The following is a 27,109-nucleotide window of genomic DNA, read 5'->3' as shown; positions in this document are numbered from 1 at the left end:
GCTGCTGCCACTGTTGGAGGGGCACCAGATTCTTGGGACTCAGTGTTCAACAGTATTGTGGTTGTCTTACCAGTGAACTTCCTCTTCTCCTCTCAGAAATACTGCTTTCTTTGAGCTGGACCGTGCCGTGTCGACTTGCACCTGCAGCTTATTATATATAAGCCGGTGTGAGAAGTCAGTCAGTGTAGGAATGGGAATGGTTTGAGGATGAATATATCGACGGAAGCTGGACCTCAAATCATCATCATAGCGCAAACATTCTGAAGGTCTTGGTATCTCCTGACATAACAGGTAGCACTTGAGTGCCAGTTGATGCGGCTGTCCATACTGGTGGTTGAGGGCATGCCAGCGTGTTGCTGTATGTTCTAAAGGGTGCACCTTAGTCCGATTCAATCCAAGTCCATAACTTGCCTGCAGCAGCGTTACTCTCCGACTACACTGTTAATTGCCACAGCAATGAGAGGACGGGTGCGCACTCTGAGTGGCTATTGATTCCCCCAGGGAACCTGCATCGCCCCGTGCGCAGGGAACCTGCATCCTCCCATGCAGGTAGCGCATGGGAGGACTTTTTAACAATCACATTAAATGGCAATGGATTGGTTCTTATATAGCGCTTTTCTACTCTTCTGAGCGCTCAAAGCGCTTTACACAACTTGTGCATTCACCCATTCAGACCAACATTTTCTTAGTACACACACATTCATACTCCGATGGATGCATCGGAGAGCAATTTGGGGTTAGTATCTTGCCCAAGGATGTATGCAGACTAGGGGAAGCCAGGAATCGAACCACCAATGTTCCGATCATTAGATGACCTGCTCTACTGCCTGAGCTACAGCCTGCCCTAAAATAGAAAAAGGTCTTCAGACACTACAGTGCAGCTCCATGTTATAAAAGCAGTATTAAATGTTACCGAGCTGGTCGATCAGGCCAGCTTTATAAAATAGACGTTTTTGCCCATACTGACGTCCAAACCTGGGGGTGCTCTGGTCACACCCAGTCTTTGGGGTTTCATAATGCGTCCAGCATCTCAACCTTCCGGGTGCCTTTGGCAGGCTCGTGCATGTACTCCCACTTTGCAGGGAGTGGGAGGTACATGAGGATGCTCTCAATTCTTGAGCCGGACGTGGCCAGGCCAAACTTCACTCCCCTGTCTTACACCAGGTTAAACTCCACATACCGACCTTGTCGAACCTGCTGCCAGTCCCTCTCCTCATCAGTAAAAGAGTCATTGAGATGTTTGTACACAAAGGGCAGATAGCAGGGCACCACAGTGAGGGTGCAGCGCTTGACGAAGCTGAACACCTCCTGATTTGGGGAGTCCAGGTTGTCAGAGAAGATTCCTCCTATACCACGGCTCTCTCCTCTGTGGCGGATGTAGAAGTACCTATCAAACCATTTATTAAAGTCGGGCTAGTACTGTGGGTGGTGCTTGTCACAGGCCTTCAGGGTTTTGTGGAATTGAAAGACATTACAAAAGTTTACCCCCAAACCCAGGTGACATAAGGCTTTAAGCAAAAAAAGGATGTTTAACCATGTCAGACGCCTTTAAAAAGTCCAAAAACAACACTAAGCTTTCTGTCTTTATTAGTTGATGATAATCAAGCATATCAAGGTTGTGTACATTTCTTCCTTTTATAAAAGCCGACTGACAATCGTCCACTAAAAAGCATTTATTCATCTCATACGTTAATCAATGTGACAGTTTACACAGTTTTGCTTCCTCTATGATGCTAACTTGTTTACTGTTTCATAAAGAGTCAAAAGGGGAATGTCTTCAATTTAGATTTTTGAATGCAGGGCTTTTTTTTTTTAGCAATTTTGCAAGGGTAAGGCAACGCTTTATCAAATGGTAATAATCAGTTATGAATTTCATCCTAATCTAACTAACCTATTCTAAACTAGAGCTGATTTCTGATACCAATCTTGAGCTGAATGAGAGAAAAGAGAACAGATACACCCAGGACACAGATGCACTGATTTCCATCCCATGCCTGATAAAGTCCAAAAGGGGAAGCACTGTCTCGGTACAAAGTCCTCCAACTTCTTTGATCCTATAATCTAACACAGCAAAAATGAGCAAAGAAATAGCCAAAAATTATCATTCCAATTTGTACGTCCACAAAAATTGGGCAGTGGTTAATCCTCTGGTGCTTTTCACTGAAATTTCTACCTGTGAACTCCAAAGTGATGATGCTGCTCTTTAGTCATTTGTGTGAAACTAGAGAAAGAACCCCAAATCTTCTTAACAGCTGCTGTTATACTCATTTATGTTCGATGAGAATTATACACGATTAACTATTTACAGATATACACATAAAGAAATACTCTGATATAGCACTCTGTATTACTTTCACCATATAAACTCTTTATGTTAAGTCCTTTATTCTCCTCTTGGATGGAGATAAGCCAGTGGATTTTAATCTTCTTGGCAATGGTAATACATGTGTGTGAAACATTGCATATGTTTATTAAAAGGCCACCATCAAAGTTAAAGGTGGTTCAACGAAATTTTAGAATGTGTGTGGGTTTATTAGGAAAGAATAATGCATATTCACAGTGATAGAAGCCAGTTTCATATGGGAGCATGTTCATTTACATATTGAAATATCATATTTGTCAATTGCTGAAAGCAAATTGATTCCAATTTCTTTTCCAAGTTAATTTAGTGTGTATACAATACGCTGGTATATCCTGGTAGCAAGTGCCAGAACCTCAGAATTTGGGTGTTTTTTTAGACCGTCATGTTGTTTTTACTGATGAAAATCAGAAGAACCCTCGGATTAGTAGGTCCCTGCTAAAAACAAAGACAAATCACCGAATTGTGTCATTACAAAGTGCCAGTTTCAACAAAGTGTTGTGGGTGCTCTAGTTCTTTACAGCAACAGTATGAATGTACGCCTGTGATGTTTTCCATCAGGCAATGTTACTGTCCAGCCACTCCTTGATCTCATTTTCATTCCTCCTAATCCATTCGATATTGTTCCTCACTGTCTCAAGTGCCTGCTTCCTGGGCATCTCACCAGCACCAGCATTTGGAGTTAGGTTGAAGAAATGCTCCATCTAAAAAACCATAAAAAGGCATAAAAATGTACAATAACTCTAAACACAAGGTGTCAACCTGAAATTGTCAGTAAATAAAATCTATTAGCTACAATTAAAAAATCACAGCCTTGTTTGTATAAGGGCAAAGAGAAAGTTACATAAAAGCTCAGGCTAACCTTCCATAACTGGAGCTCTGTGTTGAATCTGGTGGTAATTCTATTGAGTAGGCGACCAAGGTTCCTGTCATCGATGGTGTACCTGGTAAAACAGTGTAATATATAATTTCCAGGAGTGAGTTTAAAGAAATTCTCTTGTCTTTCCAGTTGTGCCTGTGTGACTGGTGCTTTCATTTTTGGGAAGTGGACAAGTCCTGATAAAATGAATTAAGTCTGCATTAGATGACCTGCTAGAACACAACAAAATTCAGATTATTTCTACCAAGCATTCTCCCTCAGATACCTTAGGACTTTACAGAGGAACTCTGCACTGACAGTTTAAACCTTTGGGATGAATCCCTGTGATTAAAAAGAAAGACATGCAGTTTCCCTCATCTGGTGGAACATATACTCAAAGTGGTGACATGGTGGTGTAGTGATTAACACTGTTGCTTCACAGCAAGAAGGTTCCTGTTTTAACCCCTACTAATTAGTATTTAATTCAAAACACACTTAACTCTCTTAATGTTATAACAGAACAATAGAACTAGACCAGTCTGACCATTTACCAGCCCTACTGTTTCAACGTGGTCAAACATAAATAAACAAATGAATCTACCATCCAAAGTTATGATCATGGTATGCGTGCCTACTTTGTGTGCTGGCTTATTGTACTGACCGGTTTACCAGATAGTCCCAGTTGAGTGTACTCCACTCCCAGGCCATGCTTTGGCCAAGTGGGTTATAGGATACGTATTGGACCAAAGTAAACAAATCCTGACTCCTCACTACGCTCTCATCTTTTGTAGCCTCCAGGAGCCTGTTAGACAAGAAAATGTATTCTTCCTCAAAAAGGGGAACGTTTATCTTAGTTGCTTAAGCCTAAGTTTAAAGGCAAAAAAGCCTGTGCCAAAACCAGAAAATTACTTGCACTGTTATTAATTCTTATAGTTCACTTAGGACAGCAGTCTACAGAAACATATTTTCAGTGAGTCTGAATTACAGGCACAGACCTAATGAAATATGGGTTAGCTAAATATCACGTAATGAAACTGTAGAAGACATGATAAGTGAACCGGTCAAAATAAATTAGACAGTGTTATTACCTATAAAGAAGCTCCACATTTTCCACAGATGCCAGTCCATACAGCAGCTTGTCCTTCTCTTGGGCCAAAGACGTCTCTTTATACCTCTGGAACATTATGTTCCACTTTTCTTCACTGCCTGAATTCTTCATACCGTATTGATATACCAGCAATCTCAGGTTGACTGCTACGCTGCTGTAGATCAAAACCAGAAATAGAATTGAAGTTAAATTGACACCAACCATCCTGTTCATTGGTGTCAACCAATAATTGCTGTGTTAAAATAATAATGAGAATAGAAAATATATAACTTTTGAATAATATATTTTCTGTCTGTTAGTTAGAACACTGGAGAACTTGCCTAAGACTTCCACTGATCCACTGGTCAAAAATCCGAGAAGCTTCGTTCAGAGCATCCTGATCTCCCATCTGACAAGCGATGCCAAGCACTGTCTCCCTTAGTAACCTGCAAAATATAACATCATTGAATAGCCTCAGAACCCTGACCCTGTTCCAACATGAGATAAGACTCATCTGTGCCTGAACACTTCTGTAAATGTCTGAACACAACTCGCCAAGGACTTAGTTACTTATTTGCACTGTCAATTTTCAAAACCAATACAGCACCACTTGTGCAATACCTCACTTTTCATTACTTTTATGGACAGCATTATGCATATGTTATTAGCATAGGTGGGAAGTAACAAAGTAACAATACTTTGTTACTGTACTTAAGTAGAATTTTCAGATATCTGTACTTGAGTATTTCTTTTTCTGACACGTTTTTACTTTTTACTCCTAATATTTTCAAAACAGACTCTTTAGGGTCAACCGTATCGTTTATAGGGTTTATACTCAAGGCTTAAAGAGGGCGTGTCCGTAAGTTGTGTTCGCAGTACTTCAGAATCTATCTACCACTACAGAAGAGGAGTGAGCATGAAGGGAGTTATGTTTTTTAAGTGGCAGGTAATTTCAATATCGATGTCTTTTTGACTGTCAGAGAAGTGTTTATGTTGAGGTTTTTAAAGCAGTTATGACGCTAAACACTGGAGCTGATGAAGTCACATTAGAGATTTTTAATTTTCCACAAAATACATGTTCTAGGTCCAGCCAAGGCCCCTCTAATAAGCTTGGTTTAATTCATTCTGAAACATATAGCAACCTATTGGAGAAGAAGCAGTGATAGAAACCTGGCAGTTCTTAGACCACCATTGTGTTTTGATTTTTACAATGTTTTGTGTTTCACCTTTAAGCCAGCATTAAAACTGTGATCTTTAAGTTTATCCCCGTGTCTGTGAGTCTGCATCTTGGGTCCTTCTCCTGCCTGCCACACAACGAATCATGACAGAAGAACGCGACCCCGAACTGGACCCAGCAGCTCACAACCCCTCCGCGGACCTCCAGGAAGACTTGGTCTACACGGTGGAATACCACTGTGAGGAATGGGCGACGCTGCCTAGAGGCGAATACCGGGAGACCGTAGCCGTCCGTCTTCAGCGGATGGTGTCCGGGCTCCCGTGGCTATTCGGCGCGCTGCGCCCCCACATCCGGGCCTTTCTTGTGTCCGCCCGGGGCAGCTGTCCCAGAAAGAACCGGAAACGGTCAGGATCGGGACCATGGGGCTCACAACCGCAGACCTCGTGTAACCACACCAGCCCAGGACCTCCACATCCAGCAGGTTCACCTCCAAGATCGTCTGAGACCAGCCACCCAGACAGCTGCTGGAACAATTGGTTTGCACAACCAAACAATTTCTGCACAAACTGTCAGAAACCGTCTCAGGGAGGCTCAACTGCATGCCCGTCGTCCTCATCGGGGTCTTGACCTGACTCCAGCTCGTCGCCGTAACAGACTTGTGTGGGCAAATGCTCACATTCGATGGCGTCTGGCACGTTGGAGAGGTGTGCGCTTCACGGATGAATCATGGTTCACATTGTTCAGGGCAGATGGCAGCTGAGAATGTCCCAGTTCTTGCATGGCCAGCATACTCACCGGACATGTCACCCATTGAGCATGTTCGGGATGTGCTTGACCGGCGTATACGACAGCGTGTACCAGTTCCCACGAATATCCAACAACCTCGCACAGCCATTGAAGTGGAGTGGACCAACATTCCACAGGCCACAATTGACAATCTGATAGACTCCATGCGACGATGTGTTGCACTGCATGAGGCAAATGGTGGTCACACCAGATACTGACCGGTTCTGGGTCCCCAGACCCCCAATACCGCAAAAAACTGCACATTCCAGGGTGGCCTTTTGTTGTGGGCAGTCTGAGGTACACCTGTGCACTACTCATGATGTCAGATCAGCATCCTGATGTGGCACACCTGTGAGGTGGGATGGATTATCTCAATATAGCAGATGTGCCCACTACCACACATTTGGACTGATTTGTGACCACTGTTTGGGAGGGATGGTTATATTGTGTATCTGGAATGAATTTTAGGTCTCTACGTCCATCCCATGGGGCAGAGCGTTCTCACTCCCGAGGCGTAACATGCCGACGTTTTGTCACGTCCCGCGGCGTTCCTGAGGAACGCGAAAGGAGACCTTCGGCGTTCTTATGGTACGCGGCGGGTTATTGCTGGAATCCAGTGCAATGACGCTCCCGCGGTAGTAGACATTCCAGCCCTGTATTCCAGCCCTAAACCTAACCTTATCCCTAGCCCTGACCATAACCTTATTCCTGACCTTAACCAGGACTTTAATGATGTTAAATAGCGTGTTTCTAAGCGATTTGAAGAAAAAGAGCAAACATGTGTAGATTCAGTCCAGACAGTTCTCATATTTCCTCTTTTTTCCGAGGTCGTCATTCAGGAACGTGGTGGGTAGCCAAAAACGTAATATGGTGACGATTTGTCACCTAGCGTAAAATGTTACGCTTTGGGAGTGAGAACGTGTTGCATGGGGAATGGGAGCAGTAACAAAGGTGTTGCGTTTATATTTTTGTTCAGTGTAATTTGGTGATAGAGCAATAATCTATTAGTTTACATTTATTATTTGCTGAGTGTCTACCCTTGATTAAACCTGTCTGGTCAGAATTAATTATGAATGAGTGATTTTTTTTCTAATCTTCTGGCAAGGACATTGCAAAGTATTTTAAGGTCTACATTTATAGTAATAAATCACACAGCAATAGTTACGTTACAAAATACATTTTGGGGCATTTACTCTGTAATCTGTAGTGGAATACATTTTAAAAGTAACCTTCCCAAAACTGTGCAAGACACAGGTGACCTGCATTAGCTGACGATCCTCCCATGCCAGTCAAACAGCAGACCGTGAGTGTGGGAGGGTCGTAACACTGGTTATTAGGTTTTGGGGGCTTACTTTTTCACACAGGGCCTGGTGGGTTTGTATAGCCTTTTCACATTCATCATGTTGTATTTACCTGGTATTCAGTGCATATTTACCTACATTGTTAAACATTAAAGTTTAATTAACGATCTAAAATATTTAAGTGTAAGAAAAATGCAAAAAAAGAAAAAGATTGAGGAAGGGGCTAATACTGTTTGACAGAACTATTAATGTTGTACCTCTCTGTCTGTGTTCCTTCATCCTCCCATCCAAGCTGTGTCGCGATTGCTTTAACATGGTCACGAAACAGTTGCTGGAGAAAAGAACCAAACATTTTTGTTAACTGTCACAGGAAAACCATATGTGTGTAGCAGTGCAGAAATGTCACATTGCAATATAGAAATGTAGTTTCTTCTGAATCAGTGATTACTGAATTTTTACATATTTGGACTCTAGTCTAGAGCCACCCCTCATTTCTTCATATTTTGCTGAGAAAACTGGAACATTTTAAACATTAATGAAAATACAGTATTTAAGACAAGAACAGAGTTTCTGCATTTGTTACAGACATGAAAGTCAATAATTCTTGTACACATCAACAACTCGTTTAGACAAGACTTGTTATGGGGGATTGGCTTGTATATTATGTATTGCCAATGCTTTCAGCTTCAGGTACATGAGCTAGTGCAGTGGTTCCCAAACTTTTTTTGCTAGGCCCCCTTTGTTTTACAACAAAAATGTTCGACAGAATGGCAGATAGACAAAATACTGTTAATCTGACTATCTGCAAGTTTTACACGCTTACATACACACAGGCAGTTACTGTCCCTCCATTTACAAAGGCAGAGGCGTCACGGTGCGATTATTTTATGTGTAGTTGTTTTTTCCTGTGTAATAATATTCAACATTGCTGTCAATACATTTTTCAAAAAATGCCTCTCTGTACAAAATGTGTTCAAAAACATAAACAGCTGTGGGATCCTGTTTGTCTGTGATTTAGACAGGGGGAACAAATCGTGGCAGGATCAGCCTGATGTTATTTGTATCCCGCTGTAACTTTACTGTATAAAGAGCAAACATCTCCAAAATGTCAGGAGTAGTTAGTCATTACAACAAGTGTTTGTGAACTAAAAATCAAGAATGTGGGATCCTGTTTGTCCGTGATTTGAACAGCCCAGCGCTGCTCCCGACGCAGGGAAAAGCAATTCTGCAGGGAGACCTTCCTCAGCACTAGCTGGACTGGCCATCGGGCATACCGGGCATTTGCTCGGTGGGCTGATGGTGATTTTCCGTTTTTATGGGCCGATGATTTTTTTTTTTTGTAACAGCATGAACAATGAAAGGTGGTGGATTGGCCAGATGCTGGCTGGTGTGTAAAATAACTCAATTGTTTGGTGGTGGCTATGGCTGAGCTTCCACAGATTCAGTAACATTAGCAAGTGGTGGAGGCCAGCAGGTGGATGAGGGAAAGGGGAGGCAGGAAGAGGAGAGACCCGAGGCGGCTGCAGGTCCGAGTGTGAACTGAACTTCAGGTAAGAAGTTATGAGCTGCAGTCTCTCTGGGTCAGATATAAACCAACTTTAGGTGGAGTTTATTTTCGTTGTGCTGACTTTTTACCGTCAGTTACAATAACTCGTACTGCTACTAGCTAGCATGACGGAGTTTCTATACAGCTGGGTGGTGCTATGATGTTACTGATAGTGAACTTTATTTTATTCATAAGGTTAGTTAGTAGAGTTGCCAACCGTCCTGTAAAAAGACGGAATGGTCCCTCATTCAGAGAAAATATTACGCGTTTCGTGTTGAGCTGAGAAGGGACGCAGTTTGTCTAGGATGGAAAAAGACACAAAGGTGGATTTATTCTGTCGTTACGCTGCAGAGCTGCCTCTTCTTTTCTCATCCTCTCCCCTCCCTCTCCTGTTGCTACTTCAATCATGAAACTGATCAATGATCAGCTGATCGGCTTTTCTCTCTTGTTTGTTTATCGCCCACTTTGCGCCAGAAAGAGGAAACCAGCGGATGTCGCGTTAAACAACAGCAGCACGTTTAAGCTTGATCAGCTGTTGTTAGAATTGATTTAATATTAATTTCTAGTATCAGCTGATGTTTGCTGGAGCCACAGCTGTAAAGCTGCTGGTCATGATGTCGGTTTGGATATGTGGTGAGAGGGAAACATGAGGATGAAACCAGGAGATGTCCTTACTGAATCATCAGAGCTGTGATGGAGAAACAGGTTTACCTTTTAGGTGACATGGATGAGTTGAAGGGCAGTTATAAGGGAAGGAAGAAATACACGGATACACCCATAGACTCGAGACAGAATTCACAATGCATTTTTGGGACTTTCAGGTGTTTGGACCAATGTTTTATTTTCTGATCAAACCAGAAAGCTTTAATGAGCAGCTAGACTTCTCTTGCATTAACTGGCTGAGTTAATGCAAGGCGAACTCCCAACTCTTGAGCCACGATCGCCCCATGAAAGTAACTTAACTAGTATTATAACAAATGTCTTTCTTCTGGGTGCCATTAAGTAACGTACTGCATTACTTTTAAGAAAAGTGTTCCATGTGATATGTGTAAGAACTTTTTTACTTTACTTTCAATTGAGTAATGACCCAAACACTGATCACATCATCTGACATTTACAAACATTTGAGCACTCAGCATGCAATGTCTTTGATATGCTACTTAGAGATGGTGCTGACAAACCCAATTAGAATTGATAAGGGAATCAACAGGGAACCCAATCGATAAGTGTCATTTCTAATGGAATCGGAATCACTAAATTCTTATCAATTCCTAACCTTAGTGATATGTCCCTGTAAAAGAGAAAATACAGTGTAATCAGATATTAGGGTTGCTATCCACTTTTATCATATCGATTCTCTAGAAAACGAAACATAAGAAAAACCAAAAACGAATACATTTCTGTTTAACTTAAGTAGTGTGTTGATAAATGCAACATGAAAAGCTTAAAAAAGAGAGACATTTCTTCATGACCTCATACCACTGAGCCATACAGCAATACTGGTAAGATGACTTGATCTGAACAACTATAACTGGGTTCCACAGTTCATACCGTCTGATTTGTTGGTATAAACCTTTTCATCACTACCAAGTTAAATAATTTGGTAACCAATGAAATCAGCTCTGCAGGACTTGCACTCATATTATACTATTTATTTATGAGTGACTTATGTATGTATGTATGTATATATATGTATATATTGTACTATTCTTAGTTAGTGTATTGTCTGTCTTGTCTTAATGTTGGTTTAAAATGGAGCACTGTAACAAAAAATAATTTCCCCCAGGGATCAATAAAGTATTCTGATTCTGATTCTGATTATTATTCTTCAGATACTTGATCTGGGTTTTAACCTCTTCCTCAGAAAAAGTCTTGAAATTAAATATTTAAGTAAATTTGTATTAAAATCAAACAAATCTGTACCATACGGCTTTAGATGTTTATAACCATGAAACTCCTCTACCGTTATTCCATCACAGGCAATCAGTTGTGAAGATGTTCCTATTCATTATCATCCAACACCCTTTAGCATCCTTACTTTTATAGTTAAGCGCATATTAGTTTCTTTTCTATACTTGAGTTTAAACTTAAGTAAACTTTTACCCTGATGGGGGTAAGGCACAGGATATCCTGCCTTAATCTTTTCTTCTTACACTCATGATACTATTAACATTAACAGTTTTCACCATACCATATCTAATATTGCAGATTTATCACCTTCAGCTTTGTTACTAATGTATCCAATTTTTAAATGTTTTTTTTTTTTTGGGGGGGGGGGGGTGTCAGAATTTATATCCTTAGACACATGTAACCCACTAAATACATACCTAATTGGATGATCTACATTATTAACAAAACCTTTTCCTTCCTTCCAACTTCTTTTTATTCCTTCCAAGCCCAGTGAGAAGCTCGTCAGAGCTTGTTAACTAAATTCTTCTCCCACCTCCACCTTTTCAATGCAAAACAAATTTTCCTGCCCAAATTAGGAGGTATCTGCTTTAGGCCGTGACAGATGTGGCAATCCCAGCTAACACCAGTATCAGAAAGAAGCATTTGAACACTGACAAATGCCGAGAGCTTCCAAGTGCTGTAGCAACCACTGGAGAAGATGTGGAAGGTAAAGTCCAACACAGAACACCCAAGGAGACACACACTTTGTATATATGGCATATATAAGTTAATAAGTATTTCTACCTATCTCACTGTTATGAGCATTATTTCCTGGGGACATTTTTCTAAATGCTACAGGTTGATATTATAATGTAGAAGAGAGATTAAAACTATCTCACCTGGTGTATATAATGGTAATAATATCAACGAAGCATGTGAAACTTGCACATTTCATTGCAGATGGAAACTCAATGTCGTACCCAAAGCACAAGAATATCATCTAAATTGCAGCTATAAAAACTATGCAGATAGTGGGATTAAAAGTTGGAAATGAGTTGAGACGTATTAATATTATTTATTAATAACAGCAATAATAAACTGACAGGTTTATATACTGTGGCCTTGTTTTGTTTGTGATTTGTGTTTCTGCTTACAATGATTATTTGCTTTTAAATAACTGAGCGCTTAAATGTGAATCATACATAGAAAGACAGAAGCGTTAACATTGTGATTACCTGAAACTTTGGATAGAGTAGAGCATTGCTAGACAACATGTTCCGGACATAGGCAATGGAGGCATCCACACGGTCCCAGACTATATACTCCGTCTCACTTGTCAGGTACTTAGTGAGGTTGAAGGCGTGACCGTAATCTATAATGTCCGCTCTAAACAGTTAAAAGAAAAAAGATTAGTATTCTGTATTTCCAATTAGACATCAATGATTTGTTTATGCAGATTTCTTTGAGTGTTTTGATGATATCCAACCTTGCAAGAGCAAAAACATCATCAATATAGCTTGTGCGATCAGCTGCATCAAACTCCTGGGGGACAAGAGATTCAGAAAGAGTAACAGTGAGGCCTATGAATACTGTGGTATGGTTTGGCTCTGCCTCTTCATTTTCTAACTCCTCCATAATAAGAGTTTAGCAACCCAGATAAAATCTACAATATGATTGGTTGAGTGTAGAATAGATATTATTATGTTCAAGTGGGGTCTGAAAGGTATACCAAATGGTTGGTTTGAAGCTGTTGACTAATAGCAGTCCACATGCGGTCATCATGGTTGACTCTGTAGAATCCAATATGATCATCGTTAACCTTTAGCAGCCCATCCGCTAATGGTGAGTAACCGGTGATGGTTTGCTCTGAAAGTAGTCATTATAAGAACAGTGAAGGAAATATTATGAGCAGTACTGTTTGAAAGTTTGATGTTTAAAGTTAATTGTTACTTGTCACTTCTCTGGTGGGGATAAATCCCCTGGTTGAGCGATACTAACTAGATATATTTGGGCTCGCCTCAAAGCACAGCTCAAGCTCTGGAACCTCAGTGGGAGGTGGCAGACTGGGATGAATTTACTTGTATCCTCTTGGTTCAATAACTGCATGTTCAGTGTTTTACCCAGTGGATAAAAGGGTTGCCTCCCTGTGCCATCAGATCAGGGAATGGGTCCCTACTGTCGTAACTGTGCACCAAATAACAGTTCAGAGTACTCAGCATTATTGGAATCACTGGGTAGAATGGTGAACAGTGTTCCACCTGTGGACTCCACTGTTGTGCTGGGCACTTCAACACTCACCTGGAGGCTTGTGACCGGGAGGAATGGCCTGCCTGATTTTTCAGTACTGATCCTGGATTGCCCAATTAATTCTCTTAATGCATGAGTCATGAACTCTGGGTATATATACTGAGCTCTCCATTAGGAATATAATGAGCAGCTCAGCTATTTAAGAGGGGTTGGGAGTACAGTTTCTTCTTCTCCATATTAAAAGGCGCCAGTTGAGGTTGTTCGGGTATCTGACAAGGATGCCTCGTAGACAGGCGGAGGCATCCTTGTAGGACAAGCCCAAAATACCTCATCTTGGAGGTCCAAGATGAGGTATTTTGGGCTTGTTCTACTGGCAGGAGGCCCCAGGGCAGACGCAGGACTCGTTGGAGAGATTATTTGTTGGCAAGCTTGGTAATGACCCGTGTCCTCTTGGATGAACTAGAGGAGGTGGTTTCCCTGCTTTGACTGCTCTCCCTACAACCCAAACCTGGATAAGTGGTAGAGGATGGATGGATGGATGGACAGTTATTACCATCCAACTGGTTGCACTTAACATAGATGTTTCTCTATGTAAGAAGATACCAGATAAAAACTAAACTATGTACTATCAATTGCAGCATCTCAACTTTGCTTTTAGTGCAAAACATTTATATCACTGTCCTGCCTGCTGGTTGTGGATTTGCTTTTCATTATAATAAATGTTTTGTAGATGACCACAAAAAATTTAAGCTGAAATACCTGCTGTGTTTTTGTTAAACATAAGCGACATGTTTTTGTCACTTTGAAGAGAATGCCATTGGACTGGAATTGTCCACTTGTACCTGGAACAAAAACACATTTATAGTGATCAATTCACATACATTTTTTTTACTTTTTACCTATTCTGTGACTTAACTAACATGTCCTTGTTTAGTCTTTTTCATCAAGAACAACAAATACTCTCCTTTACTGCTAAATGCTCCAATAAGTCACAAGAAAGTCTCTAATTTTGTCTCTCCAAGATCTCCAAGCTTCCTTTTATCTCAAACATTCTTGAAGCAGTTGTAAAACAATAAACAGATCGTCTGCAGCAGAATGGTTGATCTTAAAAGTTTCAGAGCTCAGCACAGCACAGAAACAGCTTTAGTGAAGGTTACAAATGATCTTCTTATGGCCTCTGACAGTGGACTCATCTCTGTGCTTGTCCTGCTAGACCTCAGTGCAGCGTTCGATACTGTCGACCATAATATCCTATTAGAGCGATTATGCTGTAGCATGCGGTCATTAATGTCGACAAATCAAAAGGGGTTTTCTTGAATTGTACAGGTCAACGGGTCTTTCACTTTTCACCCAGGTATAAACCACATCAACTCATTTCTTCAATATTTGGTAAAACTTTGGGGGGGGAACTTTGGTAAAAGATGTCAGGGAATATTTGTCCACCTGTCAAGTTTGTGCCCAAAACAAGGCAGTCGCCTCCCTTTCTTCGGGACTTCTCTGACTTCTTCTAACAGACTCTGGACTTCATCGCCTGCCTTCGTCCCTCAGCAGACAACACAGTTATACTAATGCCTTCAAACAATTCCTGTGGATAATTGTTTTGGATCAAAGACTCCAATTCCATTCTGGTATCCATCCTTAGACCAAAAGCCAGGCAGAGTGGTATCACTGTTCTGGGTCTATAACCCTTTTTTTTTAAACTTTGTTATCCCTTTAATGTTTTAAACTTTATGTTTCCTAGTCTCTATTGGTATAGTTTAGTTACTGTGTGATTATGACTTGTATTTATTTTATGTATCTCTAGGGTAATTCAGACAACTTTAGATATTTTAGCTTTCTTTAATACGCTTCTCTTGAGCTTTAGCTTTCTCTTTGTTTTAGTATTTTTCTTACTTAGTCTTGTTGTTATGTCCAGTCTGTCAGAGTTTTGTCTCTATGTTCTGTGTACAGCGTCCCCATGTTTGGTTCCCTTCGCGCTCTGTGTCTCTCATGCTGTCTGTCTCTGGGTCGTGGTATTCGCTTCCAGTGTCAGCTTTGTGTTTTGAGTCTGGGTATCTTTCTGTGTTTATTGTGTTTCCTGTCTTATTTTGATAGTCTTTGTCTCATGTGCTTTGTGTTTAGTTTTGCTTCTCCTGTCTCGTTGTATCTAATTCGTTCCAGCTGTGTTCCCCTGCTGTCTCCAGTCTGCTCATCACCTGTCTGTGTAGTTAATGGTCGTGTCCAAGTTCATGGGCTGCATCCTCCTGAGGCCGCATTTGTAGACCGATTACGTCACAGCAACGCGCCGAAGGCTGTCCAAATTCGTAGACTCCTCCGAATACAGCCGACAAATGCGTCCTCCTTTTCCCTTTGAAGGATGGGTCGGGTGGGTCCTTCATGGCCTACCATATCCCAGAATTCATAGCGCGGACCAGCCAAACTCCAGTTTCCAACAATGGCGGTAGCTACTAAGTTTTAAAATTACTCTTACTAATCTTTCTGGGTCACAAAATAAACTTTTAACATATTTTCAGGTGAGAAAGTAGCTGTGTAAACATCAAATATCTGCTCGGTTTATCAAGATATCGCATATTTGCCAAAGTGCTTCGATGTTTTCGGAGACGTCTGCTACCCACCAGCTCGACAGCTAGCCGGGAGCTCGAGGGTCACTGAAGCCGCCGAGAACGGCACAACTCCCGGCACATCATTTTCAGATCACCGCGGAGTTTCGCTACTCAGGTTAAACGTGATATATAAGTCACTTAGACAACCTAAACCTTTTTTCAGTGTTTTATTTGTTCGTGAGTAAATCGGTTTGGGTGAGATTAAAGTTATTAGATTAGATTAGATAAAACAAAACTTTATTAATCCCCCGGGTGGGTTCCTCCGGGATTTTCACACAGCTGAATAAACGTCAAGCAGAAAACTGATTAAACAGAAGTGTGAGACGGTCGAGGATTTACGCCAGTGTCCTGTTATATTTTAGATAGCACGGAGCAGACGGCCGAGTTTATTAAACTCCACCGAGACAGCGGTGACGCTAATCTGAAGGCTAGACCGTCCAATTTCCCCAGTCATTTACTTCCAGCCTACCCGACCTTCTGAGGACCCGGCCCACGTAGACCGCGAAGGCCGGGTCCTCAGGAGGATGCAGCCTATGAATTTGGACATGACCATTGTGTGAGTTCCTTTTTGTCTCTCACCGGAACGTCAGCTGACCTCCCTTCGTGTCTTTCCCAGGTTCTATTGTTCTAGTTCCTATAGTGTTTTCCTACTCTTGTTTTTTGCAAATGTCAGTCTTACAGTAATTCCCTTTTGCTTTTTGTTTGTATTTTGAACAGTTATTAATCAGCATTAATAAACAATTCGCCTTTTGTTAAGATCCCATCTCTACATGTGCATTTGGGTCCTGTTTTGCTAAACACAATCTGCGCCCCACAGATCCTGACAACTGGACCTAACTAAGAGTGAGCTGGCCCTCCGGTGTGATGTCTATTCCAACCTGTCCACCTGGAGCACCAACTGGCCTTGATATAGTTCCCGCACATATCCCTGACATCCTCTGACACTGGCCTCTCATCTCTTGAGTCGTCACTGGGGTATCAGTTGCCTTTGTTACCTTCTGTTAAGGGTGAGTGCACTGTCCCATCTGTTCAGCACCACTTATGCTGGTGTCGCGAGCTCTGGAAATCTGCTCAGGCCACCTTGCTGGGCACCGTGGAGCAGAATAAGCAGCTAGCTGGTCAATGCTGAACCAAGGAACCTCACTACCAGCCAGGTCAGAAAGTTTGGAAGAGGGCTGTGATATTTAGTGCAGCAGTCCCCAACCTTTTTTGCACCACAGACGGTTTAATGTCAGACAATATTTTCATGGACCGGCCTTTCAGGTGTGGCGGATAAATACAGCAAAATAAAATGATACGATCAAATGCGCCAACAACATTGAGAGTAAGATCCTCCTCTCTGCCACTTTATGCTCTCTAGTCGCTATGGTAACGTGTAAATATTTCTTTCAAAATAAGACACACAACTACAACACGGGAAAAGACCCAGGGAAACCGAGTTAACGATAAAAATCCTGAAAACCCTAAATATCACACCCGAGCCTCAACTCTTGCGGCCTGGTACCAAACGACTCACGGACTGGTACCGGTCCGTGGGCCAGGGGTTGAGGACCACTGATTTGGTGGACTGCTTATCAAAATATCAGAAGATTGTTAAAGCTGCAAATTCTGCATTTCTGTCCAGTGTAATTTCTGCCCCAGAAACACAAAATACAAATAATGACAGAGCTGGAGCCGGTAACAAAGTCAGTCGGATGACTGGAAAAGAACATGGCACAGTAGAGCACACAGCACTGAGGGCAAGAGGAAACCTGAGGTACAAATACACATAAGCTAATGACTACCTTAGTAGCCTTCACGAGAAACTAAAAATAAAAACTAAAACTCTCAAGAATAAAATCCACAAAGAGCCACAAAACACATAAGACTTATAAATGCAGAGAAAATTCAACTAAAACCACTAAACAAACTGCAACTAAATACTAACTAGAACGAGGACAAATACTGAGACACAAATGCTGGGTCAATGACCCGAGGACGCTGTCATGGTTATTTTTTTTCTTTCTCATACCCAAGATCTGAAGGAGGCTGGCTAGTATCAGCTTTGGGGTCCAAGAGGAAACGCTTTTGGCTCAGTCTGGCATCCGTATCAGAGACAGACAGGTCCAGCACAGGATAGCCCATCTGTTTGGTCCATGTATCCATGACTTCTGCAATCGGCAACCCACTCACCTGGATGCAGAGAGGGTAAATTAGCTATGTGCTAAGGAAAATGTAAATACTTTTCACTTTAATGCTCTTAGATTAAGATATTTGTAATAAATCAATATTAATGTCTTTGTATTAAGTAAATATCCGAGGTTGGGATACTGGTAGTTTGGCTCAGGTTAAAACTACTCTCAGCCGCCAGTGGTAATCCTCAGCCTTCTGGTAGATGCAGCTGGTAGAAGGTATGGCATAATTTTGAAATCCTACGTCACGTCATTCTCAAGTTATTGCATTCACGAGACATTCAGAAAACCTGACCTTTGATCTTGACCTTGAGGTTGAGGTCTATGAGAATTGAGCTCGTTTGTGATCTTTAGTAGATGCACCTAACATTATCAGTTTCAAAATCATGTGTCTCTTACTTCTTGAATTATCACGTTAACAAGAGATTCAGAAAACTTGACACAGCGTTGCTCCTCCCGAGGAAAGCGGCGCCCACGCCGCCGTCATATGGACAATTCTGAGCAACTTGTGGTGGTGAGTCGAAATAATAATGGATACTTTATTGATCCCCATGGGGAAATTACTTGTTTTTCTCTGCATTTGACCCATTCACTCAGTGAAGCAGTGGGCAGCCCATTAAGCAGGCGCCCGGGGAGCAGTGTGTAGGGACGGTACCTTGCTCAGGGGTACCTCAGGGTAGCCGTTAAGTGGATTCGAACCGCCGACCTTCCGATTATGGGGCGACCACTTTACCTACTGAGCTATCCCTGCCCCTAAAATGACATGACAACATTTCCCACACTCCTGAGCCAATAAACAGAAAGGACTATAATCTCACCTCAGACACCTTCGGGATCTCTTTTCTCGATGATGATTTGGATTGGGAGGCCAGTTTTGGTTTAGCTCCTCACGGTAATGACAATATACATTCCTCTGAGATTTTTAGTCCTAATACTGTTCATCGTGGTGGAAATAAGCTAAAACCCACTTTTGCCAAGTCTGTTTTTTCTAAACCTGGCCACGTAAAGTCTGAGACTGTGAAAACTGTTAAATCAAAGACTGTTGAGACTGTTAGACGTGGTGGTGGTAGGACGCTAACAAACATTTTAGATGAGTCTGTGTGCCCCTCTGTTGGTCTTCCATGGTCTCTTGTGTTCTGGGGGCCTCTGGATGTCTGGATCTCCTCCATACCTGCTTCATGCCCTGGAGGACGGGGCTGTGGCCCCCCCACACCCTCTAGCAGATCATTACATGAAGGAACCTTTTAAAAACAAGCGCGTCCATGCTCAGGTGATTGATATATGTATTTTTTTTGTCTGCTTATTTTGTTGGTTTTTGTTTTTTTGCCCTTTATCCTCGTCCCTCTTCTCCACTGTTTTTCCCCCTCTTCCTTTCTCCCTTTTCTTTTCCTCATTCAAGTCTGTCCCGCATCTAGCAAGTGAAAATAAAAAATAAATAAAATAAACAATAAAAGGTGAATCAAACAGACCATTACGGCAAGGCTGGGATGGTCCATTTGGTAAAGTAAATCCGTTGGGCATCTTTCTTCGCCTCTATACAATAATTCTTATGGCAAAAGAACCAAACGGGACAGGCAGAAAAAAAAAAAAGACTGTGTTTGCTGAGCCTGCTCCTTCGCCCTGTTGTGTTGCTGCTCGGGCCCAGCATTCCCCTGCACCTGTTTCAGTGCTTCAGGTGAGGGAGGCTGAGGTCCAGCTGGTCTCTGCTCCGGTGTCCAGGCCGGCTGAGGCTCTGCCTGTCGCTGCACTCGTACTAGCTCCTCGGGTGGGGACAGCAGCGGCCCAGCCGTTGACGGTGCCTGTCCCGGCTCCCAAGGTGAGGATGACCGGGAACCAGTTAGCTCCACCACCCGTACCTGCACCTGTTTCTGACCTCGCACCACCCTCTGCGGCGCCACCCTCTACGGCGTCACCCTCTGCAGCTCCCACGCCGTCGCCAGCAGCACCACCCTTTATGGCTCCCACGCCATCACCGGCAGCGCCACCCTCGTCTGGTCCAGCCTCCGAGTCTTCACCCTCGTCTGGTCCAGCCTCCGTGTCTTCAGCTTCTGCGTCGCCTGGTCCTGCCTCACTCCGTCTAGCTTCGTCTGTGCCTGAGGTCTCCATGCCATCTGGTCCTGCGCGTCCTGTCCAGCCTGCTCGTCCTGCACGTCCTGTCTGGCCTGCTCATCGTGCACGTCCTGTCCGGCCACTTTCCAGGCCGATGACTGGACGTCATTGCCGTCATGGATGGCCCCCTGAACTAAGTCGCCGCCAGTGCCCCCCGCCCGGCCAGCCTCCTGACCTGCTCCGTCGCCGCCGGTGCCTCCCGCCTGCCCGGCCCCTGAACTGTTTTCTGGGCTCTTGGGCCATCAGCCTCCGGGTCGCCCCCCTGAACTGCCCGGGTTTGGACTATTGTGCCGTCAGCCTCCGGGCCGGCCCCCTGAACTTTGGGTGAACTGTTTTTCCTGGCCGCCTGCGCCTGTCGTGAGCCTGTTTTTGTTCTGTTGCTTTCCAGGCTCCAGTGTTTGCAACTTTTTTTGTTTCTGGCTCCTTGTGTTTGGTTTGTTTCGAGCCCTCCATCCTGTTTTATTTTGAAGGTCCTTGCCTGAGGTTAATGTATCTGGTTTCGCTTCCCCTTGTCTCATTGGGCCTGATTTGCTGCAGCTGTGTTTCCCTCCTGTTACCCATTCCCTGATTGCTCCCTCTGTGTATTTAAGCCCTGTGTTTCTCTGTGTCCGTGTCGTGATCTACTGTTTATCTAGCTGTGTGTTCTGTCAGTCTTCCGGTGTAAGTTTATTTTGATATGTCCAGTTATTTTACATTTGAGTTTAGCATTAAAGCTGTTTTGAGTTCAAGTTTTGCCTCAGAGTGTCTGCACCTTGGGTCCTATTCCTGCCTGCACACAGCCGGTCATAACAGTTTTAACAGTCTAGCAGCTCGATGTTTTTAGGGATTTCAGTTGCTTGAAGAAATTTCCTGAAGTGTTGATATGATTAAGAAAATAACCCTAAATATTTCCTTTTTCTTTTAGCAATTGTGTATTTTTCTTAGTCTTAACACTAGCACAGACTGAAGGGCAAGTCCAAACATACACTGGCAAGAGATGCCCAGAAGTCGCTCGTTTTGGCATTCTTGAAATAGAAGTCTTTCAAATATTTCTGTTGAATGAGAAAAAGACTTGATTACTCAGCTGCTGGGAGATTTGAAATTATAATTAATGTTAATCAAAAGAGCAACATCAATTTTTTAAATACTAAAAGAGCTGTGAGTCTATGACTTACTCGACAACCATCTCTGAACTCGTCTCTGCCCATCCAGTCCTCCAGCATCCTGAGAATAGATGCTCCCTGGAAAAAAGTTGAACAATTTTCATTACAAGGTAAATGGGCCGTGTTAAATCCTCCCAATTCTTTTGATCTTTGGGCTGAAGGAAGAACAATACTCGGTGTATAAATGCTCACTCAACAATCCTTTATTCCATACAATTCAACACTTTAAGAGCACAAACCATCCGGATGGGGAGACAGCAAATCTCAAAAGGGTGGAGCGTTACTCAAACCTTTATAGCCTCTGTTGACCCCCACCTAGTCGTAAAAGCCTAAAGATACATACCCTCTAACTCTCAGTGAGCCTGAGTTATGACCTTGGCTCCCTGTTTATCTGCTTCCAACGAGGGGGTGAAGCTCCTGTGGAATGTGCTCTCTGCACACAGTATTCTCTTCTTAACTCAGCAGTATGAAATGTCATGAAACAGTAACTCATTCACAGTAAAGCAATATAGGTTAATTAAAACCTATCTAATGAGTCTAATGATTTTCACATTCTTTTGTCATTCAGAAGCATAATGCAAACTAGAACTACGGCTACATACTAATTATACTCTCTATAATAAGAAGTATGGTGTGGCTTACAGCAGTATAATAATTCAAGCATTTCGATTATAGGCATAGGATAACATGATAAAATAATCTCACAATTGATATCCATAGAGCAATTTTAATGTATTGTTGACAACTCACAGGACTTTTATAGTGCAATCTACATCCACCCATTCAAATATAATATCCAGTATTTATTCTGTTCATCTTAAGTGCTTAATCTGTCACACACAGTCACGAGTGATACATGTTGGATCTTGTTTGCATGTAGTGTAACAGTATGGTTAACTTTTATTGTCTGAGTGCTTACAGAGAGATCTCATACCTTGCTGTATGAGATGGCATCAAACACAGAGGTGATTTCAGCTGGGGTTGACACATCTACAATGATCGGATGAGAGGACAGCAGAGCGTCATCCACCATGACAGGAAGCACATCACTGATGATCATGATGTCTCGCTGTAAGACCACAGCAACACAGGTACTGAGAACTTCCAGGTGACTGGCAGTAATAGCTCGGTGGATCTTTAATGTGCCTTTAAAGGAGAACTCACCATGCCCCAGGTTGGTTCTGCTAATTCCACTCCGATGTACTCAAAGAAGCTGGCAAAGCCCTCATTGAGCCACAGGTCATCCCACCAATCCATAGTTACAATATTTCCAAACCACTGAAAAAAATACAACTGACATGAGTTTCAAGAGTCCACACAAAATAAGAAATTACAAAAGCACACAAAACAAATACGGAAATAGGAAAAACGAATTTCCATTTTCTTTTTTCCTATTTCTGCTGTGTTTTGTGTGCTTTTGCAGCGTTTTTCTTATTGCTGGTGTTTTCTTAAGTCGCAGTTTGTTTGGCCTCTCGGGGCCACCGTAAACTCTCTCTACATTGTTATAAGTGTGCCACAAAACCAACCAATCACAGACTAGGATGCAAAAATTCTGATTGGCTGTTACGGCTACAGCTGTAGCTAAATCCAGTGGAGTGGTTTGGTTTAAACTGTGGTGGACCACTGGAGGGCTCCACTTCCCCAGTGGACAGGAAATGGTTGCTGTGTTTTGGAGCGCAAAGTATTCAGTTGTGTGGTGATAGTGAATAAACCAGGAGTGATAATTGAGAGATCTCGTGTCGTCTGTGTTTATCTCCACAAAACTCGATTAAAACCAACAATGGTCTTAAAAAATAATATATTTCAAAATAAAATAATTAAACATACTAACTGCAGTAGCAGTAGGAATGCAGTAGCTAGCGAGTTGATTGGAGACCGTAACAGCCAATCAGAATTTTTGCATCCAAGTCTGTGATTGGTTGTTTTTGTGGCACACTTATAACGGTGTACAGAGAGTTGAGCGCGCAGGGAGCAGAGATGCTGAGAGCAGGTCTGCAGATGTCTGTGAGCACACAGAGCAAATGCCAACAACTGAGCGAGAGGGGCTGTTACTGTGTGTGTATATGGATGATAGCAAACACTGAAATACATTTCTTGTTCGCAGAAATGAATTTTGTTCGCTCAAATTAAATTTTTCTTCACTCAAAATAATTTTCTCCTCAAAATGCAACATTTGCCCTTGCATTTTTTTAACGTGTGCTCAGAATAGAGGCACAAAAATAACACCATATAAACCTAATGCAGACCGGTGAATAAAAAGTAGTGCACAGTTGTCTTCAGTATTCCAACACAGCAGTGCACTACCCTGTAAAAGCTTTATTGCTCAAAACATGTAAGAAGAGGGTTTTGTAAACATCAACTTAACTGCAATTTTAAATGAAAAACTCATCCATTCCTGTCAAATATCTGATATGTTGCAATGAATCATGTACATCATGCAAAAGGTTGAAGAACATATAAAGAATTTTTCAATTATACCTCTGGATTCTCAAATGAGTCTTTGCGCTTGCAACTGCTGAATTGTGACATACTGTAGAGGCCTGAACTAACCAAAGACCAAGTCACAATCAATGTAAACAAGTACAAATGGTCAACAGACTGGCACTTTTGTACTTTACTTAAGTTCTTTATACTACATGCCTCATTCAGCCATTCATAAAAACACTTTTTTCTATCCTTTATATTTAACATTTCCGTTCTGATGAATGCATCGGAAAGCAACTTAGGGTTCCTTATCTTGCCCAAGGATCAGATTGAAGCAGCCAGTCTGAACAACCTTTCAATTAGCAGATGAGCTGCTCTACCTCTACCCCGACGCTTACAGAAACTGGTATTCCCAGTTTTCTCTCATCCAAGAAAACTTGGTTCAAACAAGAGTGGCTCCGTGATGGAGCTACTGTTTTATGCTTGTTCCTCTTAGCTGCATAAAATTTAAATTAGGATGAATGACTAGTGATGTTTAATACTGATGTTATAGAACTCGACCAAAAACACCCAAACTCTATCAAAACAGTCTAAAAATTCAAACAATGTTTGCCATAGAAGAAGAAAAAGACACATGATCCGCTCTGTTATTAACCATAAGATGAAATCCCCGCTGAGCGGGCTGAGCTTGCCCTACAGAGCTTCACTATGTTAGTTTATGACCCAAATTAATGTTGGACTCTGTCGTTTTCTCTGGTCCCCTTCATTCTTTTCTAAGAGTGAGATTCTAGTCACACATTCTCCTTAATTTCTTGCTCAGTAAAACTGACTTGAATTAAACTGAATTGTATCATACAGTTGGCATTTCAGTGGTACGTAATTCATTCTAAAATGTTTCTTTTAGTCACTACATTCAAGCACAAAATATAAAGTATGCAATTTAGCAAAGTGGAAGAAAACATTTTCAGGAAAAATGTTTAATCAAAATATATCAAAACATTACCTGGTGAACCAGTTCATGTGCGATGACACTGGCAACTCGCTGCTTGTTGTAAGAGGATGACTGGTTTTCATCATAAAGCAAGTTGGTTTCCCTGTAGGTGATAAGACCCCAGTTCTCCATGGCACCAGTACCAAAGTCAGGAATGGCTATCTTATCTGGATCCAAACAGCAGAGAGGTACAAATCACCACACACACACATACATGATTACCTCCGATGACCACTGGGACCACTGTTACCTTCACCTTCCATATCTTCTCCAGCTTCTCGTGTTCCTCTTTCCTGATGTTTCTGTCATCACTACATCTATCTAGGGGCAGGGATAGCTCAGTAGGTAGAGTGGTGGCCCTGTGATCGGAAGGTTGGGGGTTTGAATCCACTGAACGGCTACCCTGCGGTACCCAATGGCTGCCCACTGCTTCACTGAGTGCATGGGTTAAATGCAGAGAGGAATTTCCCCACAGGGATCAATAAAGTATAAAGTAAGTATATCACTACGGCCGTCTTCTTCTGTTTGTCTACCACCACTATGTCCGGTTGGTTAGCCACCACCATTTTGTCCGTCTGTATCTGGAAGTCCCACAGGATCTTAGCTCGGTCATTCTCCACCACCCTTGGGGGCATCTCCCATTTTGACCTCGGGACTTCCAGGTTATACTCGGCACAGATGTTCCTGTACACTATGCCGGCCACTTGGTTATGGCGTTCCATGTATGCCCTGCCTGCTAGCATCTTGCACCCTGCTGTGATGTGCTGGATTGTCTCTGGGGCATCGTTACACAGCCTGCACCTGGGGTCTTGCCTGGTGTGATAAACCCCAGCCTATCACAGCAGGATCTGTGCTCAGAGCTTGTTCTTGTGCTGCCATGATTAGTGCCTCGGTGCTGTCTTTCAGTCCAGCTTTGTCCAGCCACTGGTAGGATTTCTGGATATCAGCCACCTCCTCTATCTGCCTTCCATGATGGTTCCTCCTCTTCCTCCTCTTATTTGGGTTTCTGCTGCCTGAGTACAGCCTCGGGTGCTGGACTTGGGGTGAAACCCTCCATGCATGGTCAGGAGCTTCCGTCTCCTTCTTTGGCCAGCTTATTATCCCAGCAGGGAATCCGATCATGGGCGTGATAGCTTACTGAACGGTAGATCTGGGCTATCAATACCTACGCCCTGCCTGTGTTCAGGTACCCTGCGGGATAATAACGAGTACATAAGAAAGATGGCCACAAATGACCACATGCCCAGTGGATATCTCAGGCAGCAGAAACCCAAGAAAAAGGAGCAAGAAGAGGAACCATCATGGAAGGACAGGCCCCTGCACGGTATGTACCACTGGCGAATAGAGGAAGTGGCTGACATCGAGAAATCCTACCAGTGGCTGGACAAAGCTGGACTGAAAGACAGCACAGAAGCACTAATCATGGCAGCACAGGAACAAGCTCTGAGCACAAGATCCATAGAAGCTGAGGTCCATCACACTAGGAAAGACATAGTAGTATACGTAGTATACAGAAACATCTGTGCCGAGTATGGACTGGAAGTCCTGAGGTCAAAATGCTAGACGCCCCCAAGGGTGGTGGAGAATGACTGTGGTATGATCCTGTGGGACTTCCAGATACAGATGGACAAAATGGTGGTGGCTAACCAACCAGACATTGTGGTGTTAGACAAACAGAAGAAGACGGTCGTAGTGATCGACGTAGCAATACCAAATGACAGCAACATCAGAAAGAAGGAACACAAGAAGCTGGAGAAATACCAACGGCTCAGAGAAGAACTCGAGAAGATGTGGAGCGTGAAGGTAACAGCGGTCCCAGTGGTACACAGAGCGCTCGGTGCAGTGACCCCCAAGCTAGGCGAGTGGCCCCAGCAGATCCCAGGAGCAACATCCGAGATGTTATAAAAAACCCAGCAGGGGTGAGAGGGGGATTTGTATTAAAAAAAAAAAAAAAAACACAGAGAGACAGAGTTAAAACAAATTTAAAAAAATCTCCCTCTCTCCCACTGGAGGCTGGTATGTGTGTGTTTTTCCTCAAACTCTGACCTCTGTATGCCCCATATTTCATCCTGGATTGTGGCTTGCATGCTCACTAATTCTCACCCTTCCTCTTTCCACATGGAGCCTTAGGGTGTTAAGCTTCAAGTGGGACCCTCTGTGCACTGTAGGGCGTTTTCATGTCTTGCCATCAGTGGCATCTGTCTCCTCCTGTTGCCATATTATTATTCCAGCTGAGTTTCTGATAAAAGTCTCACAGCTCTGGCCAGTAGGCTAAAGAGATACAGCAAGGAAACATTGGCCAACAGAATAAATTGCCTGTTCTCCAAAGATCCATCCGAGGTATACTCTCAACTACAAGGGAAGAATGTTATGAGGGCTGACTCACACAGAGCTCAAACAGAACAATTCTGTAAGAA

General features: G+C 42.7%; 1 protein-coding gene and 1 pseudogene across 1 annotated transcript in view; both read right to left on the bottom strand.

The window, feature by feature from the left end:
- Positions 1-990: 990 nt before the first annotated feature.
- On the bottom strand, positions 991-1,681 carry LOC146685347 (oxygen-dependent coproporphyrinogen-III oxidase, mitochondrial pseudogene; annotated as a pseudogene).
- Positions 1,570-27,109, bottom strand: part of enpep (glutamyl aminopeptidase) — a 30,689-nt gene continuing 5,149 nt past the window's right edge. The window contains exons 5-20 of the mRNA XM_085442006.1: positions 24,705-24,859; positions 22,442-22,555; positions 22,212-22,346; positions 21,290-21,355; positions 21,101-21,166; positions 17,867-18,027; positions 14,012-14,094; positions 12,735-12,871; positions 12,492-12,547; positions 12,241-12,391; positions 7,827-7,900; positions 4,647-4,751; positions 4,307-4,480; positions 3,880-4,020; positions 3,222-3,303; positions 1,570-3,063 (exon numbers count right to left, since the gene is read on the bottom strand). Of these exons, the coding sequence (XP_085298132.1) occupies positions 2,917-3,063; positions 3,222-3,303; positions 3,880-4,020; positions 4,307-4,480; positions 4,647-4,751; positions 7,827-7,900; positions 12,241-12,391; positions 12,492-12,547; positions 12,735-12,871; positions 14,012-14,094; positions 17,867-18,027; positions 21,101-21,166; positions 21,290-21,355; positions 22,212-22,346; positions 22,442-22,555; positions 24,705-24,859 (1,847 nt within the window). The 3' untranslated portion in view covers positions 1,570-2,916. The remainder of the gene's footprint in view (positions 3,064-3,221; positions 3,304-3,879; positions 4,021-4,306; positions 4,481-4,646; positions 4,752-7,826; positions 7,901-12,240; positions 12,392-12,491; positions 12,548-12,734; positions 12,872-14,011; positions 14,095-17,866; positions 18,028-21,100; positions 21,167-21,289; positions 21,356-22,211; positions 22,347-22,441; positions 22,556-24,704; positions 24,860-27,109) is intronic.

Source organism: Copadichromis virginalis, linkage group LG19 (assembly GCF_057382275.1).
Source record: "Copadichromis virginalis isolate Kocher_CV1m ecotype Utaka linkage group LG19, C_Virginalis_male_GT1.1, whole genome shotgun sequence".
Taxonomy (NCBI): domain Eukaryota; kingdom Metazoa; phylum Chordata; class Actinopteri; order Cichliformes; family Cichlidae; genus Copadichromis; species Copadichromis virginalis.
Note: the sequence above shows the minus strand (reverse complement) of the source record. Positions and strands in the feature narration are given on the sequence as shown.